We start from the raw sequence: 15144 nt of genomic DNA on the forward strand, positions 1-15144 counted from the left end.
TTGCACAGGGAGAGCAGCAAACAGGTCTGGGAACTACCTCGGAGCGTCCATCCACATGCAATCCTGCAAACGCGTCCGCCCCAGGCGCTCGCTGGTTCGCGTCCCATCCCCGGGCGCCCCTCTCCTGTCCCCCGCCAGCTGCGAGCGCCCCCGCGGAGGGAGGCGGGGAGGGGGGGCCCTGCGCCCCGCCCCCCCCCCCAGCCCACCTGGAACAGTCACTGCGGCCGCGGGGGCCCGCCCGGCTCCCCAAAGCCTCCCGCGTCCCTAACGGACTCGCGGCGCACCCTGGGCCTCGGAGGAGCGAGCGGGGCGGGGGGCACCCCGGGGAGGGGGCGTCCGCGATGCGAGGCGGGAAGCTTCCCGAATCCGGCCCAGGGCGCGCGGGTGGGATGGCGGGAGCCCTGGAGCCCGGGTGGGGAAGGGCGCCGTCGGGGGGGCCCTCCCGCTCCCACTGCGCCCCCCCAGCCACCCCCCCCCCCCCCCGAGGCGAACCCCGCAGAGAGGGCGGGACGGCGGCCCAGAGAGGCGGCGGAGGCCCCGCGGGAGGGGGCACTGGCCAGCCCTGGCTCTTCCCGGCGGCGGCCCCGGGACCGCGCGCCCAACCCTCCCCTCCCCTCCCCGCCCCGCCCCTGCGCGCGCCAGGTGCGAGCCCACGCAGCGCAGCCCCAGGACCCCCCCAGCCCGGGGGCCCACGCGGGTCCTGCACCCCAGGTTCCCCTCCCCAGCCCTGGAGTCCACGCGGGTCCTGCACCCCAGGTCTCCCCCAGCCCGGGGTCCACGTGGGTCCTGCACCCCAGGTCTCCCCCAGCCCGGGGTCCACGTGGGTCCTGCACCCCAGGTCCACCCCCCCGCCCGGGGTCCACGTGGGTCCTGCACCCCAGGTCCCCCCCAGCCCCAGGGGTCCACGCGGGTCCTGCACCCCAGGTTCCCCTCCCCAGCCCGGGGTCCACGCGGGTCCTGCACCCCAGATCTCCCCCCAGCCCGGGAATCCACGTGGGTCCTGCACCCCAGATCTCCCCCAGCCCGGGGTCCACGTGGGTCCTGCACCCCAGGTCCCCCCCCCAGCCCGGGGGTCCGCGGGAGTCCTGCACCCCAGGTTCCCCTCCCCAGCCCTGGAGTCCACGCGGGTCCTGCACCCCAGGTCCCCCCCCCCAGCCCGGGAATCCACGTGGGTCCTGCAGCCCAGGTCCCCCCCAGCCCGGGGGTCCACGCGGGTCCTGCAGCCCCAGGTCCCCCCCCAGCCCGGGGGTCCACGCGGGTCCTGCACCCCAGGTCCCCCCCCCCAGCCTGGGGATCCGCGGGGGTCCTGCAGCCCAGGTCCCCCCTCCAGCCCGGGGTCCACGCGGGAGTCCTGCAGCCCCAGGTCCGCCCCCCGGGGTGTTGGCGGGCCCGGGGCTCTGGGTGGCCGTGCGCGGGGCCCGGCCCGTCCAGGTGACCCCCCAGGTGACAGGCCGCCGGCTGAGGGCTCTGCGGGAGAGCACCGGGCTCCGGCCGGGAAGCCGAGCTGATCCGAAGGGCGGGTAAGTGAAGTCATCCCGACGGGCTCGCAGGAAGGGCCCGGCTGCGAGCCGCTGTGGCTGCGGCTTGTACGTCCACTTCTCCCATCAGTTACAAGTTTTCAAACTGGCCCTTTCTTGCATAAATCGCCTGGAAAGAATTATGCGTTTTAAACCAAGTTTAGCCATAATCTGATGTTAATTTAAAAAAAAAAAGACAAGGAAGGATGATATTTATTTTTCATTTTTAAATAAGGGGACGGAAAAGTATGTTTTCAGATATTCACAAGTGAATCACTACTCAGCAGGCGTCCTTCAGCTTCTCCTTCTTTCCTTCTGTGTTTTCCGAGCTACTAGAATTCTTTCTGAACTGCAGGAAGCCTTCCATGTTTTTCCTATTCATTAGATAACTCAATGAAATGTTAAAATATTTATTTTTGAATAATCAGTACATTTTTGCCTGAAGGATTTTTACAAAATAGGCCCCTTTATCTAGCCGAACGTGGATGCTAGTCATGACCACTCTGGCTCACCCTGTTGTTTCAAAGGTAAATGTTTGCATTTGGTGACTAGAGCACTCTGGCCAGACCTCTTACAGCACTCAGTACTTGCATTATTCGTTCAGAATATTTCAAACCTGCGAGAGATTGGATCTTGTAAGAATTTCCTTTATCAAAATCTATTGTCAGTGGAGTCGTAGTCGTCCTTATTTTAATCTGGACCAATGCATCCCAATTACATCTTATAAAATAATAATCTGTCACACAAATTCAGTTGATTATGCTAAAGCTTAAAAGACACCTACCACCACCACCACCACCACCACCACCACCAGCACCACCACCACCACACCACCCCACTTCCAGCTCTTTAGTACAAATGAAACCATCCCGTTCTTTCACACGGCAGTGCAAGCAATCTCGCTGCTTTAAGTAGTCAATGTCAGTTCAGGTTCTCTGATATATCTATATTTAATATAATATTTTAAAGTCATTCTGACATAGTGCCACATCAAAATGTATATTTGAAGTAGCTCATTGAAATATATTTATGCATCAATAAAATGCCCTAAAGCTGTCTCCTTTTCACTCTTAAACTTTTATTAAAAGGCACCCTAATATCTAGTCGTGTGGTACTAGGTTTTATGAAAATGCGCTAAGGAATTTTAACTCCAGAAAAGCAGATGAACAGTTTTAAGAGCCCTGTACCCAAGTTTACGTCTCTTCCACCAAAATCAGCTTGACTTTTCTGTATTTTATTAGAGTTGGATTTTGTTTATTTCTTAAGTCACAAAATTACCTCTCTATAGTAATTTTGATTATTCAGAAGCTACATCAATATCAAACAGAGGCCAGTTACCTTCATGAATTTTTTTTGTACGGAGCTTCCGTAATGCTAGGGCTCCATAAATATTTCTAAAAATCAACCAAACTATATACTATATTTTAAAATGTTTAACAGATCATCAAACAGCCTCTGCTACATAAAGGCATCTGATCATGAATGTCATCCACACTTTCTCCCACATGTGGTCTCCACGGGGGAAGAGAGTGAAGTTTCACATTTTCATCTAAGATTGCCAAAAAGAACTGCACCCAAAGTTTTCTAATCACCAGTTTCATTTCCCTTCCTCCTAAAAGTACTTTTCTTGATTATTGAACAATGTCAGGTTCCAAATTCCGAGAATTATTTTGTGCATCTTAGATTATCTAGGCAGTAGATAGATTTTCCTTGACTATCAAGCAAATGCACACTCAGAGCCAAGCAAACCACCCATACTTTTTTTTTTCTGAGATGCTGAGCTTGTGCCATCATCTTTTCTTTCTGTCTTTTCCCAAGCCAAGTTTGTGCACTCACACACATACGCAGTTAAATTGCATACAGCCTTACGCCTTAGTCAAGTGGCTTAGGTGTGCCTGTACTTAATATGATGTCATAAACTTGGATATGAAGACATGATCACACCACAAGACCTGTCCAGTGAGTGGAGGTGGGGTCCTGTTGTCCTCTCCTACTACTTACCAGCATAAAATCCCCCCCACTCCCACTACCTCCCCATCCCCCCACCTCACACTGGACAAGAGAAGTTTCTTAAGGCAATAGGAGCTGTAGTTTTTCCATTGTCCAGTAGACGGCACAAAAGATCAAGCCTTCAAAAGCTGAAAAATCCGCTCGGGCTGTTTTATTTGGTTGGACTGTGTTTGAGATTGCTGTTCATTTTAAACAGCCAGCCAGCCAGTATTGTATCTGTGAGGCAGAGAAGTCTCTCAAAACTTAAGATAACTCGCCGAGGTTTTAAAATGTAGTGATAGGAAAAAGTTTTGCGTATCTGCTCAACAAAATGCTGCCTCAGATAATACCAACTGTTATGAATGTGGAGTCTAAAGGTAAACACTATTGAGAAATTTATTGTTTAAAAGTTACCTTTAAAGAAATTAAATTGAGAGAAATTATAAGACATTTCATTTTCAATATATCTTTGAATTGATAGAATATTTACAACCGGGGACTTCAAAAATCCTATATTGGGATTTGCATAATGCATCTCTGCTTTTTATTAAACCTAACACACAACTCAGACCAGAAAATGGAGCATTGTATTTCACATGAGCTTACACATACACGCGTATATAATACGTTAGTAAAGAAGTGGAAGAAATTTTCTAAGGTTTGTGAGTAGCTTTTGGGGAATACTGGAGGGTGAAGCCATTAGACATAACTTAGTTGAAACTTCACCTCTTTTAAAGCAATGTGTGACTTTGGCTAATATTTATATTTTACTAAAAGGCTTCTATTTCCCCCTTCATTCTACAGACACTCCTTATGAAGAAGTAGGGGGGGGATGGTAAAGTGTGGGCTAATAACTCATTTCCCAGTTAATTTTATTAAGAATTTATAGCACTGTTTAGAAAGTTTTAAGACAACCATAAATTTTATTAGGAATATTTTATTAAGCCCTCCATTTAATTAATAAAAGACCTCTATAACTTCTGAAAATGTCAGAGCTAGTAATTATGTTAACCAGTGTAATCTTCCCCCTCTAGAGACCAAAGCATTTTAATGATTTGAAATGGAAAGGTAGTAAGGAAAACAACACCCCCCCCCCCCCCAGGTTTTCTTTTTTTTTCCCCTTAACTTCTGTACTATCCAGTTAGAATATAGTGACTTAGGTATTTTCCCTGCAACGGTTAGACAGCCTACACTGACCTCTCACTGACTTCTGAACTGGACCCAGACATTGTTTTCTGAAGCAAAATGCAGTAAACAAATCTCCCAGTTCTTCTAGCCGGGATGGCTCTGGGGCACCTGATTAACGTCTTCCCTAATGCACTCAGTTAACCCCCTTTCACATCACCTAACCAGGTTTCCCCCTTTTATAGACCTCTAAATAGTTTATTTCACTTTTCTCACAGCTATTCATTAGCTTTGACTTCTTGGTACCTCTCTCCTATCACAGCCAGGCTCTTATCTCAAGCATTCCTCTATTATCTCTACCAGATTTTAAATCCATTTTCTTCAAACTGTCTTTCCCTCTTCTTATTTCTGTTTTTTGAAATGCAAATGCTAATGTTGGGGAGGGGGGGTGAGATGCAGAGGTTGACTGTTCTTGAAGTACAAATCCCAAGCCTCCACACCACAGGACAACCTAAAGCGCACTCATAACATTTTAACAGGCATCTTAGGGTTAGGTGGCAGATGATAAACCCTTATCATTCTGTGAACACAGCTGCCAAACTCGATTGATTAACAGGCTTTTGTTTATTCTGGGCTGGCAAATACACACACATTTTACCTTAAGAGGTGCCTCTTTAATTTCTGAGGGTTCGGGGGCTGACTCATCCGTGTGAACTTTGGGGACAAAAGCCTAATTCAGGATATATGTCTTTTCCAGAGACACAGTTCCTTACAGGAGAAAAGAGAATTAGAAGGGAGCACTCAGAAAGGACTGTACCAACAGCCTAAAGGGGCACCACTTGCTTTAAATGCCTTCTTGCAAGGGAAGTTCTAAACAATAGGGACCTTAGGCCTCAGCCTGCCCCTTTAAAGTCTTGGCTCTCTATCTTTGGGAAGATGCTCTGGGATGTTTAGAGTAAGCTGAGTATGGAAAAGGCGCGTGTTGCCAGAGCTAAGGGCAAGTGCCAGAACCCTTCACCAGGCCAAGTTTTTGCAAAACAAAAGCGCTGTTGCCTCAAAAAGCAAGTATCTGAACTAACTTAGGGATGTCACAGGACAAGTATAAATATCAGTAGTAGTTCACTAAAATACCCATAACTATCCCTTTACCTTTTCCTATTAATAGATGATTAATTGTTGCTGTACCAAAGGAGGTTTTTTTTTTTTTTATGGCTACTATATTACAACTCTAGACTTCCTCTGTGCAATTTCTCTCAGCAAGCCCCAACTGTAATAACTGTTTGCTAATTGTAAAATCCTTATCCAGAATGAGGTTTGGGCAAACAATTTGTACTACTGTAATTACATTGTAAAAGTGTTTTAGTCCCTTGATTGTTCAGAATTAATCTTATAAAGTCCTCGAAGTAGCATTAAGTTTGCAGTTATAAGTGGTAAGGGAGGGGGGCTGTGGGGAGGGGGAAAAAGAAGACCCTTTTCAAAACTCCCAAGAGTTTGTTTAAGCTCACAAACTCCAAACTATCCCTTTCTTTAAGGAAAACCTATGTGTAGGTCATTTAAAGTACTTGCAAGGTAACCTGACACATCATGGTTGGAGCACACAATAGTTTTCCTACCGCCTTGAAGTTTTTGGCTATGTTTAAAAAGGAGTGACTTACCTGAACCTGCTTTTTCCCCCTCTGCTAGAAAACAAACTTACCCGAAAGCAACAATACAGAATAAATTCTGTTGTCACCGAAACCTTCATCGAAACTGGCCTTTTCCAGGTTTGAAAACATGGCCACAGACTTGAGGTTCCTCCAAGCCGGTTACCCTAAGCCTTTGCTGGAGAACCCCCAAGGACTCCTAAAAGACCATGATCATCGAAATGTATTTCGCAGTAAATTTCTCTCGGTTAAATGATACACAATTTCCCTCGCAGTTCATTTAAGGATCATACACGTAGATGTGCCCAAGTCGATGTTTGGCTCAACACCCCCCTCCTCGCGCTCCCCCCACCACCACCCCTGCAGCCAGCCGTGCTGGAGCCTGGCGGGCCTGTGGACCTGCGGTGCCCACACCCCCGCGCAGCCGAGGGAAGGCGCCCAGGTGAGGGGCTCGGGGCCCAGCGTGGTCCTCCCGGTAACCGGGGAAAGCCCTGCGGTGCTCGGCCCAGCCGGCGCAGCTTCCCGGAGAATGAGACAAATAGCCTTCCGGAGACCGAGAAGGTTCCATCTAGGCCTGAAGTTGGGTTTCCAAGTTCACGTTGGGGCGGGAGGGGTGGGGGTAGGGGGGGGTGTCAGGCAGTGGGGCGTAAGGAAGCTGGCAATTCACCTGGATTCGCCCTCGGCTTTGACGTGCGGGCCTGCCTCAACCTCCCGCGCGATGCACCGGGGCGCGCGTACCCCAAAACTGCGCATGTTTGCGATGGAGAAAAGTTAAAGATCCTAAAATGTGTGTGTGTGTGTGGGAGAGAGAGAGAGAGAGAGAGAAGAGAAATGCAAATGATGAGGATCCCGGGATATTTTTTTAAGCAGTCGGAGCGGTCTCAAGCAAGGCAAAGCGCATCGGAGGGCTTTGGGTGAAGGTGTCATCCCTTAGGCACCCTGGGGCAGGACAGGGTCTGCACGGGGGTGGGGTGGGGGGGCTGGTGGCGAAGGCTCGGCTGCAGCTCGGCTTTCTGAGCCCTCCACTTTTGGGGGGAACTGGGCGTGGACTCGTGCCGAGTGCTGGAGGCCGTGCGCGCCGGAGGGAGCCTGGCTCCAGATGCAGGTCCTGAGGGTCGCCCTACACGGTGGCCCTCGCTCCTCGAAAGCCCACTTAGCAGAAACTTGAGCCCTACCTCTCGGACGGATGCGATCTGCCCTTTAGTTTGCACGTTAAGGAGTTAGCCTCCGCACCTTTGGGAGCTCCTGATCTTTTCCAAACAACCCCTGCGGAGGACAGGAGCACCCCTCATCTCTCTCAAAACTCTTCCTCCCAGCTACCCGCCCCCCTCCTTTTAGGATGAGGCTCTCGGTCCGCGGCCGGGCGGAGTGGGATGGGGGTGGGGGCGACGGGAGCGAGGGGCCGGCTGCTTTGGGGTGGGGTGGTGGGGGGGTGGGGGGGTGGGGGGGGAGTCAGCCTTTTGGCCACCACCAGGGCGGGAATCGGGACCGGCAGTTTTGCATTCCCGGCAGATCGAAGCTCCCTGCTGATCGATTATTTGATAATTGATTTTCCCCGCAGCCAATGCGCGGCCGCCCTGGCGGGGGCGCCTCCTGATTGGCCGGGCCCTCCTCCGCGGCTGCCTACCGAGATTTGGGTGAGCTCATTTTCCAGTCGACCGCAGGGGGAGTTTTCTGCGAGGCTTCAGCTGGAGGCAGGGAAAAAAAAAAAAAAAAAAAAGATCCTGCTGGGAGCAGAGCGAGCTGCGAGCCTGGCTGGAGGATGTGAGGTTTCCAGCCCCGCGGGTCGGGCCGCTGCGGCCGAGCCCTCGCGGCGTCTCGGAGCCCGGCGGGCAGACGAGCAAAAACGAAAATAACACCAGTAAATGTGATAATAAAGGGCAAGCCAAGAGGGGGAGTCGTCGGGAAGCCAGAGGACAGGCGTTTAAGGGGAGAAAGTTGAAAAATCAGGGGGCCGGTCGGAGCCTCCGAGGCGTGGGTAGGGACAGGTTTTTGTCTGCAATCTCAGCTCCCGAAGTGAATTTCTCTCTCTCGGTCCTTTTTTTTTTTTTTTTTTTTTTTTTTTTTGTCTGTCGTTGGCACCGAGAGTTTTCCCGGAGCCGGGACGGTGCAGGGAGGCGGAGGGGTGTAGGGGTGCGGGGAGGGGAGCGCAGAGCGTCTCGGCGCACAGGGCCCGGGGCGCGGGGTCCCTCCAGGCCCGAGAAGACAAAGGCGACGCGGCCGAACCCGACCCCGCCGCGCCCCGGGCGCACGGCGGCCTCGCCCGCAGCGGGTCGGGGAGCCCCCGTCCCGGGGTGGGGGTGCGGGCGGGGGGGTCCCCGGCCCGGGGCCGCACCCGCCAGGTCGGGGGGCTGCCCCGAGCCCCGCGGCGGGCTTCGCTCTCCGGCGAGACGCCCAATAGCTCGGTGTTTGTAAACAGGCGCTGGGGGCACCGTCCCCGCGCTCGGCTCATTGTTCCCTCCCTTCCTCTCCCACTTCGCGCAGGACGCCGAGGGCCCGGGGGGCCGGAGGCCGGGGAGCGGGAGGAGGAGGAGGAGGAGGAGGAGGAGGAGGTCCAGACCCCAAAGTGAGAAAACGCAAGCATTTCCTTTCCCGGGGGCCTGGGGTGGGGTGGGGGGGTGCACCCCTGACAGCGGCAGCTCCAGGCTGGGATCCGCAGGAAGCCCCAGCCTCCCCCCTCCGCCCCGCGATCTCGGGACTCCTGCTCTCATCCTTCCCTCCCTCCCTCTCTGTTTCCCCGTTTGCCTCCTTCTACGTGGGGTGGTCAGTTCCGAGAACGCACCCTTGCGTTGAGCTCACACATTCCCCCCCCCCACCACCACCACCTCCAAAAACAAAAACAACAACAAACAAAAACAAAAAACAAAAAGCAACACCCCACCAGCAGCGGACCCCCAGTAATTTGCAGGAAAGTCATGAAGTCCGCGCGCCGAGAGCTCTGTTGCAAAAAAACTCCCGCGGCTGCCCACCCCCCCCCCCCGCCTGCGCGCTCCACGCCCCCCCCCTGCGCGGATCCCCAATTTATTTCGAGAGAGTGGGGTGGAGGGTAGTGGAGGAGAGTCCCGAGTAGGGGTGGAGGGGAGAGAGGAGGGAGGGAGGGAGAGAGGGAGGGGGAGATTGCAAGGAACGTGGGGAATAAAGCCCGCGCCCCGGGGGCGGGGGGGGCGGCCCTGCCCGCGCGTGTGCGCGTGTGCGCGTGTGCGCGTGTGCCCGGGGCGCGTGGGGGTTCGCGCCCGGGGCGCGCGGCTGCAGGGAGCGCCCGTGCGCCTGGGCGGCGCGGCCGGAGCCCGCCCGGCGCTCCCACCCCTGCCGAGCCGCCGACTTGCTGCAGCCCAATGCATTGTGTAAGACGCGACCTGTTATGGCCACCACTACTTCCGGGTTCTAGCATTCGGGTCGGAATCCACCTCTCCGCCTGTGCAACACACACTTTACACACGCACGGGGACTGCAAGCGGGCAGCATCGATCGTGGCTCCTTTAAGACAAACTCAGACAGACATTTTTTTTTTTTTTTTAACCCTCCTCCTCTAATCTCCCTCCAGTGCAGCAGTTGCAAAGAGGGAGAGAGAGAGAGGGGAAAGAGAAAGAGCGAGCGAGAGAAGAGAGAAACTGATTAGGAATTAGGACCGATCCGAGGGAAGCGAGCGCTAGGGCTTTGTGCATTTGAATATTCACATTTGAGGTGTTCCGACCAGAAGAAGACAGAGCGGATGATCATTCATTCACCACGTTGACAACCTCGCCTGTGATTGACAGCCGGAGTGGCAGAAAGCCATGAGATTTGGTAGTTGGGTCTAAGGGGCGCTCTCTTTTTTTTTTTTTTTTTTAAACTGATTTTTTTTGGGGGGGGGTGGAAGAGAAGATCTGCCTTTTTTTTTTTTTCTTTTTTTTTTCTTCTTTTTTTTTTTTTTTTTTTTTTTTTTTGCCCCCGCTGCTGCTGCTGCTGCTGCTGCTGCTGCTGCTGTCTTGGAAACGGAGCGCTTTTATGCACAGTGACTCGGGCGCTTTGCTTCAGGTCCCGTAGACCGAAGATCGGGGACCAAGTAGCTCTCACGTTGCTGGAGACGTGAAGGGATTTTTTTTTTTCCGTCGTGCTTTTTAAAAAAAAAAAAAAAAAAAGATTTTTTTTTTTGTCCTCTCTCTCTCTCTTTTTTTGTTTTTTGTTTTTTGTTTTTGTTTTTTGTTTTTTGTTTTTTGTTTTTTTCCGGGGGAGTTTGCTTATTTGTTTCTTTTCACACTGGCCTTAAAGAGGATATATTAGAAGTTGAAGTAGGAAGGGAGCCAGGGAGGCCGATGGCGCAAAGGGTACGTATTAAACAACAATTGTGGAACTCAAATGTGAGATTAAATTGAAACGTGGCTGAAAGACACTGCTAAAAAGTTTCTTTTTATTCTCTCTCTCTCTCTCTCTCTCTGTCTTTTTGAATGAGGCTCCTAAAGCCGTGGCCTAAAGCGAGAGAATTTATTCAGTGCGTTTGTAGACTTATGTATGTTACATGTAATTAATTCAAGTAATCAAGTTTTCTATAGATTCCTAACCAGCAGCTATATAAATAGAAATGCAAGCTCGGGCAGTCATTCTGTTTAAAAAACAAAAACAAAACGCACTAGATACCTAGTGCTGTAACGTGAATGTTCAGGGAGCAGAAGTTTAAGGCTATTTTTAAAGTAAATTAAGCAGCTAGAAACTTCTGATTTGTTATTGATTGTGCTCATCTCTTAATATGACTAGAAGCATTTAGCTTTTTTAAGCAAATGACTTTGCCATAGTACGATGGCTTTTGGGGTCGGAAAACATTCATCTCTGAAAAATGATTTTAATGTGCATGGATTTTTATAGAAGGTAATACTTTGAAAGTTTTTGTTACAAAAGCCCTGCACTAATTGGATACTAAGCACAGAGCTACTCACTTTAAAAATGCAATACTAATTTCCCCAATATTCCTATTTGAATGGAAATGTAGTGAGAGTAAAGTGAGACAATGACAACCCAACCGAGGTAGTCTCTTAAAAGAAAGGGGGGTCTACAAAAAGCCTTCCCTGCATAATTTGTGTCCTGGCCCTCAAAGCCCTGTTTGCAAAAGAAAGTTACTAGGCTGACACATTTTTCTTTACTGCTTTGGTTCAGGCAAATGTCAGCGTTCTTCCAAACTATTTTCACACCTCTGGCTTTAAGGAGATGAAAGTGGCAATTCCTCTTTTCTTTGAAAATCATTTCACTCTCGGCGCCTCCAAATCTTGGGAAAAGAACTTGCCCGGAATTGGAGCAATGAGAAGATTCTAAGTAGCTGAATTTTGCACACAAAAATAATGACAGTCAATATGAAAGTAGTTTTTCCGGGGGGGGGGGGGAAGAAGATGGGGGTTGTGTGTGCGTTTGCTTTTGAATTTACTTTACACCTGATGAGTTACATTTGCCTCATTGACTTCTAGTCTGGGGGAAAAGTTCATAGGAGTAGAGAAAAATAGGACAACTAACTGTTCCAGCTATATAGATTTTCTTTCACATTGAGGGGGAATTGCCCAATTCTAAATTCAGCTCTAATGAACGTGAAAGAGCTACCTTTCTCTGAGTTTCACTTATAAAGGGGGCCAGTTAGTTTTGTATAATTTAGCAGAGTTTGTCTTGGAAAGCAAAGGAAATGCAGTGTCTTGCAGGACTGCCTAACCCCACGCTGGCAGAGAAATAAAATGAGAAGCCTGTCTGAATTCATGTGCTTAGCTTAGCTGTTCCCATCGTAACTTTTTTTTTTTTTTTTTTTAAATTCCCCCTGATGGGAAGGGGCTGTGAAACTAGGCGGGTTTGCTGCACTGTCCTGGCACGTTTTATTATTGTGATTTTGAATTTCCTCCTCTAGAGACATGCACGTTTTACCTTCCGCCCTCCGGGAGAATGCCTCCCTTTCTTTCCTTCTTTCTTCCTTCCTTCCTTGCCAGAGGATCCTGAATTTCTGAACTGGTTGATAGGGACACAAGTTAGGGCAAGACCGTTCATCCCGGCCGAGTCTCAGAGGGAATCCTAGAATTTTTACTTTAGAAATCATTTTTCCAGACAAGAAATCTCAACTTTAGAGATGCAAGGCCACTGAATTCCGGGTTGAAGGATCCAGCTGGACTGACATTATATAAGCTCGGTGCCCTGCCGACTCCCCAGTTGCCCGCCTGGCCTTCAAACCTTGTTTTCTCCTGTTTGTCATGCAGTACGACGATCTGCCCCATTACGGGGGCATGGATGGAGTGGGCATCCCCTCCACGATGTATGGGGACCCGCATGCGGCCAGGTCCATGCAGCCGGTCCACCACCTGAACCACGGGCCTCCTCTGCACTCGCATCAGTACCCGCACACAGCTCACACCAACGCCATGGCCCCCAGCATGGGTTCCTCCGTCAATGACGCTTTAAAGAGAGATAAAGATGCCATTTATGGGTAGGTACACCGGGCATCAGGTTAAGTAGTAGAGACGCGATGTTTCCTCTCTCTCTCTCTCTCTCTCTCTCTCTCTCCCCCTGTGCCTTTGGTAGGAGGGAAGCCGGGGCTCCGTGGGCTGGAGGCACACCATTTGGTAACTTTTCATTTGCATTGCATGGAGAATTTGGGGAGGCGGCCTGCCACCCGGGATGTCCCCCATCTCCACACACGCTCGGCGCCCGCCCAGCCCCCGGCGGAGCCCAGGCCGGGCCGGCCGAGGGGTCGCCCCTGCAGGAGAAGTTGCCAGAGGTCCCTCGTCCCCTCTCAGACCCGGGCTCTGCAGCTCAGCGGGCTGGCGCCCTCGCTTGCTCGACTTCGCTGGGAGAGCGTTGGGGATTTCTAAATGTAGGCGCCTTTGTGTTGGAACGAAACTTTTAGTTTAAGGGAAAATCTTTTAAGCCACTGATTGTTCTGACTTGCTAAGTTTACTCAGCAACCGTATGCTGGCTCTGCCGCCGCACAATAAAATCAGGGGAGGACAGTTGCAGGTCAGGCAAGGGGGAACAGGCTTTGCATTTAGGGAGTTTGACCACCGCGGGCGAGGAGAGAGCTCGCTCTGAATCGTTTGAGACGTGAAGAAACTTCTGGCCGGGTTTTTAGCACTTTGTGTTCAAAGGCGAAACCTGCAGGATTTGGGAGTAGGTGCGGGGCTATCCGGGGCCAGTGTTGTTTTCAGACTGTGCTTCCCCCCGTGCTCTCCCAGGCCAGTCGGTTAGACCCAGGGCTGGTAAAATCCGCGGAAAGTCGCTTGTGCCTGCCGTGTGCTCGTGAATTTGGGGACCTCGTTTTACTTTGCAGCCACTTTTATTTCTATTTATTTCTTCTTCTGGAAAAAAAAAAAAAAAATCAGGCAACACTGACCCTCCCCGGCCGAAAAACCTTCCTGCTTTATCTCCCGGTCGGTCCCTTCCTTGTGCGATGGGCTTGTTTAAATCCCAGCGTTCTCTCCGCAGCAGCAGCAGCAGCGTTGACTGCAAATGGTTTAGGCTCCGGGACAGAACATTTGGGGACGCTTTGAAAAGGACCCCAAACCGTTAAATTCCCGGCTGGGCTGTGAGAGCTAATAAAAGACTTGAGACACCTCCTTGAGCATTAGAAGCAGCATTTTTTTTTCTTTTCTTTCTTTCTTCTTTTTTTTTTTTTTAATGGGTTGAGATAAGCGACATCTAGGCCCCTCGCAAGGCTAGCTGCTTTGCCATCCCGCAGACAGGAATGAAAGGCTTTACCGTGGGGACATTCGGAGGAACTTTGTTTGGGGCGGAGGGGGGTGGTCGTGGGGGCCCCTGGCCCAGGGAGGGGAGCGTGCAGGGAGCTGAGGAGGAGCCCTCCTGGCCTCCCGGGGCCCAGGGGTCTGATCGGTCAGTGCAGCCCCCTGACAGTGGCTGCTGGCGCCCTCGAGGTCCTCTCCCCAAGTCAGCTGAGCGCCCGCCACCGAGCTGCCCGAGCCCGGGCTGGGCCAGGCCCCTCGGAGCCAGGCGCCCTGCTGCCCCCCAGGGCCCGGCCGGTCCGGGTGGGAAACTTCCCTCAAAATGGCTGCTGGAGCCGCTGGGGTTTTATCCTCAGCAAATGTTACCAATTTCTCCGGCCAGAGCTGCTGCACCGCCCCTCGGATACTGTCCGTGGCTCAGGGCCTGCGACTGGGGCGCCCCAGGAGGAAGGGGAGGTGAGCAGCCACCTGCGGGCGCTGGGGCAGGCCGAGCGCAGGGGACAGGGTGGGGGGGTCCCCGGCCTCCTGCCCCTCCGGCCGCCGCCCTGGGGCGCCCGTCTCCCCCACCCGGGGACTAACCATTGTGTTGTTTGCGACTGTTGTCTTCTCTTGCAGACACCCCCTCTTCCCTCTCTTAGCACTGATTTTCGAGAAATGTGAATTAGCTACTTGTACCCCCCGCGAGCCGGGGGTGGCGGGCGGGGACGTCTGCTCGTCCGAGTCGTTCAATGAAGACATAGCCGTGTTCGCCAAACAGGTCAGCAAGACGCTCGCTCAGGAAGTAGGGAGCCAAGGGACCCGGGGGCAACTCCCTCCCTCCCCTCCCTCCACCCCCCCAACCCCTGCTGCACCTCTTCCAAAGTGGCCAGCACGCAGGCCACCCCAAGCACCCCCGCCCCAAGCCCTGCCCTGGGGCATCCCCCCAGGTGGGAGCGCACGGCCCGGTCCAGGCCTCCCCCGCCACACCAGCCTCCCCAGCTCAGCTGCCCACCCTCTTGCAGGAAGCTCGCCCCCCACCCCAAAATTAAATCACGGACCCTGCGCCCCCAGGGTGGAGATGGGGGTGGAGGGCGCAGCCAGGGGCCTGGGCGAGCAGGGCAGCGGCCTCCGGAGCCGAGCTGCTGGGAGAGGCGACCCGGGGCTCTGGGCTCGGTTTGGGCCTCTTTGATTCACGCTGGCCGCCTGTGGACT

The 15144-nt window shown here is 52.6% G+C and overlaps 1 protein-coding gene across 3 annotated transcripts in view; it reads left to right on the forward strand.

Annotated features, from left to right (window-relative positions):
• The first annotated feature begins 9642 nt into the window (after nt 1–9642).
• MEIS1 (Meis homeobox 1) overlaps nt 9643–15144 on the forward strand; it is a 136011-nt gene continuing 130509 nt past the window's right edge. For 2 of the 3 annotated variants that reach the window (XM_072768636.1, XM_072768637.1), the window contains exons 1-3: nt 9643–10581; nt 12478–12704; nt 14569–14710. In XM_072768636.1, the coding sequence (XP_072624737.1) occupies nt 10570–10581; nt 12478–12704; nt 14569–14710 (381 nt within the window). In that variant the 5' untranslated portion in view covers nt 9643–10569. The remainder of the gene's footprint in view (nt 10582–12477; nt 12705–14568; nt 14711–15144) is intronic. The other variant, XM_072768635.1, reaches the window with a different exon arrangement.

The sequence above is a fragment of the Canis lupus genome, chromosome 11 (genome assembly GCF_048164855.1).
Source record: "Canis lupus baileyi chromosome 11, mCanLup2.hap1, whole genome shotgun sequence".
Taxonomy (NCBI): domain Eukaryota; kingdom Metazoa; phylum Chordata; class Mammalia; order Carnivora; family Canidae; genus Canis; species Canis lupus.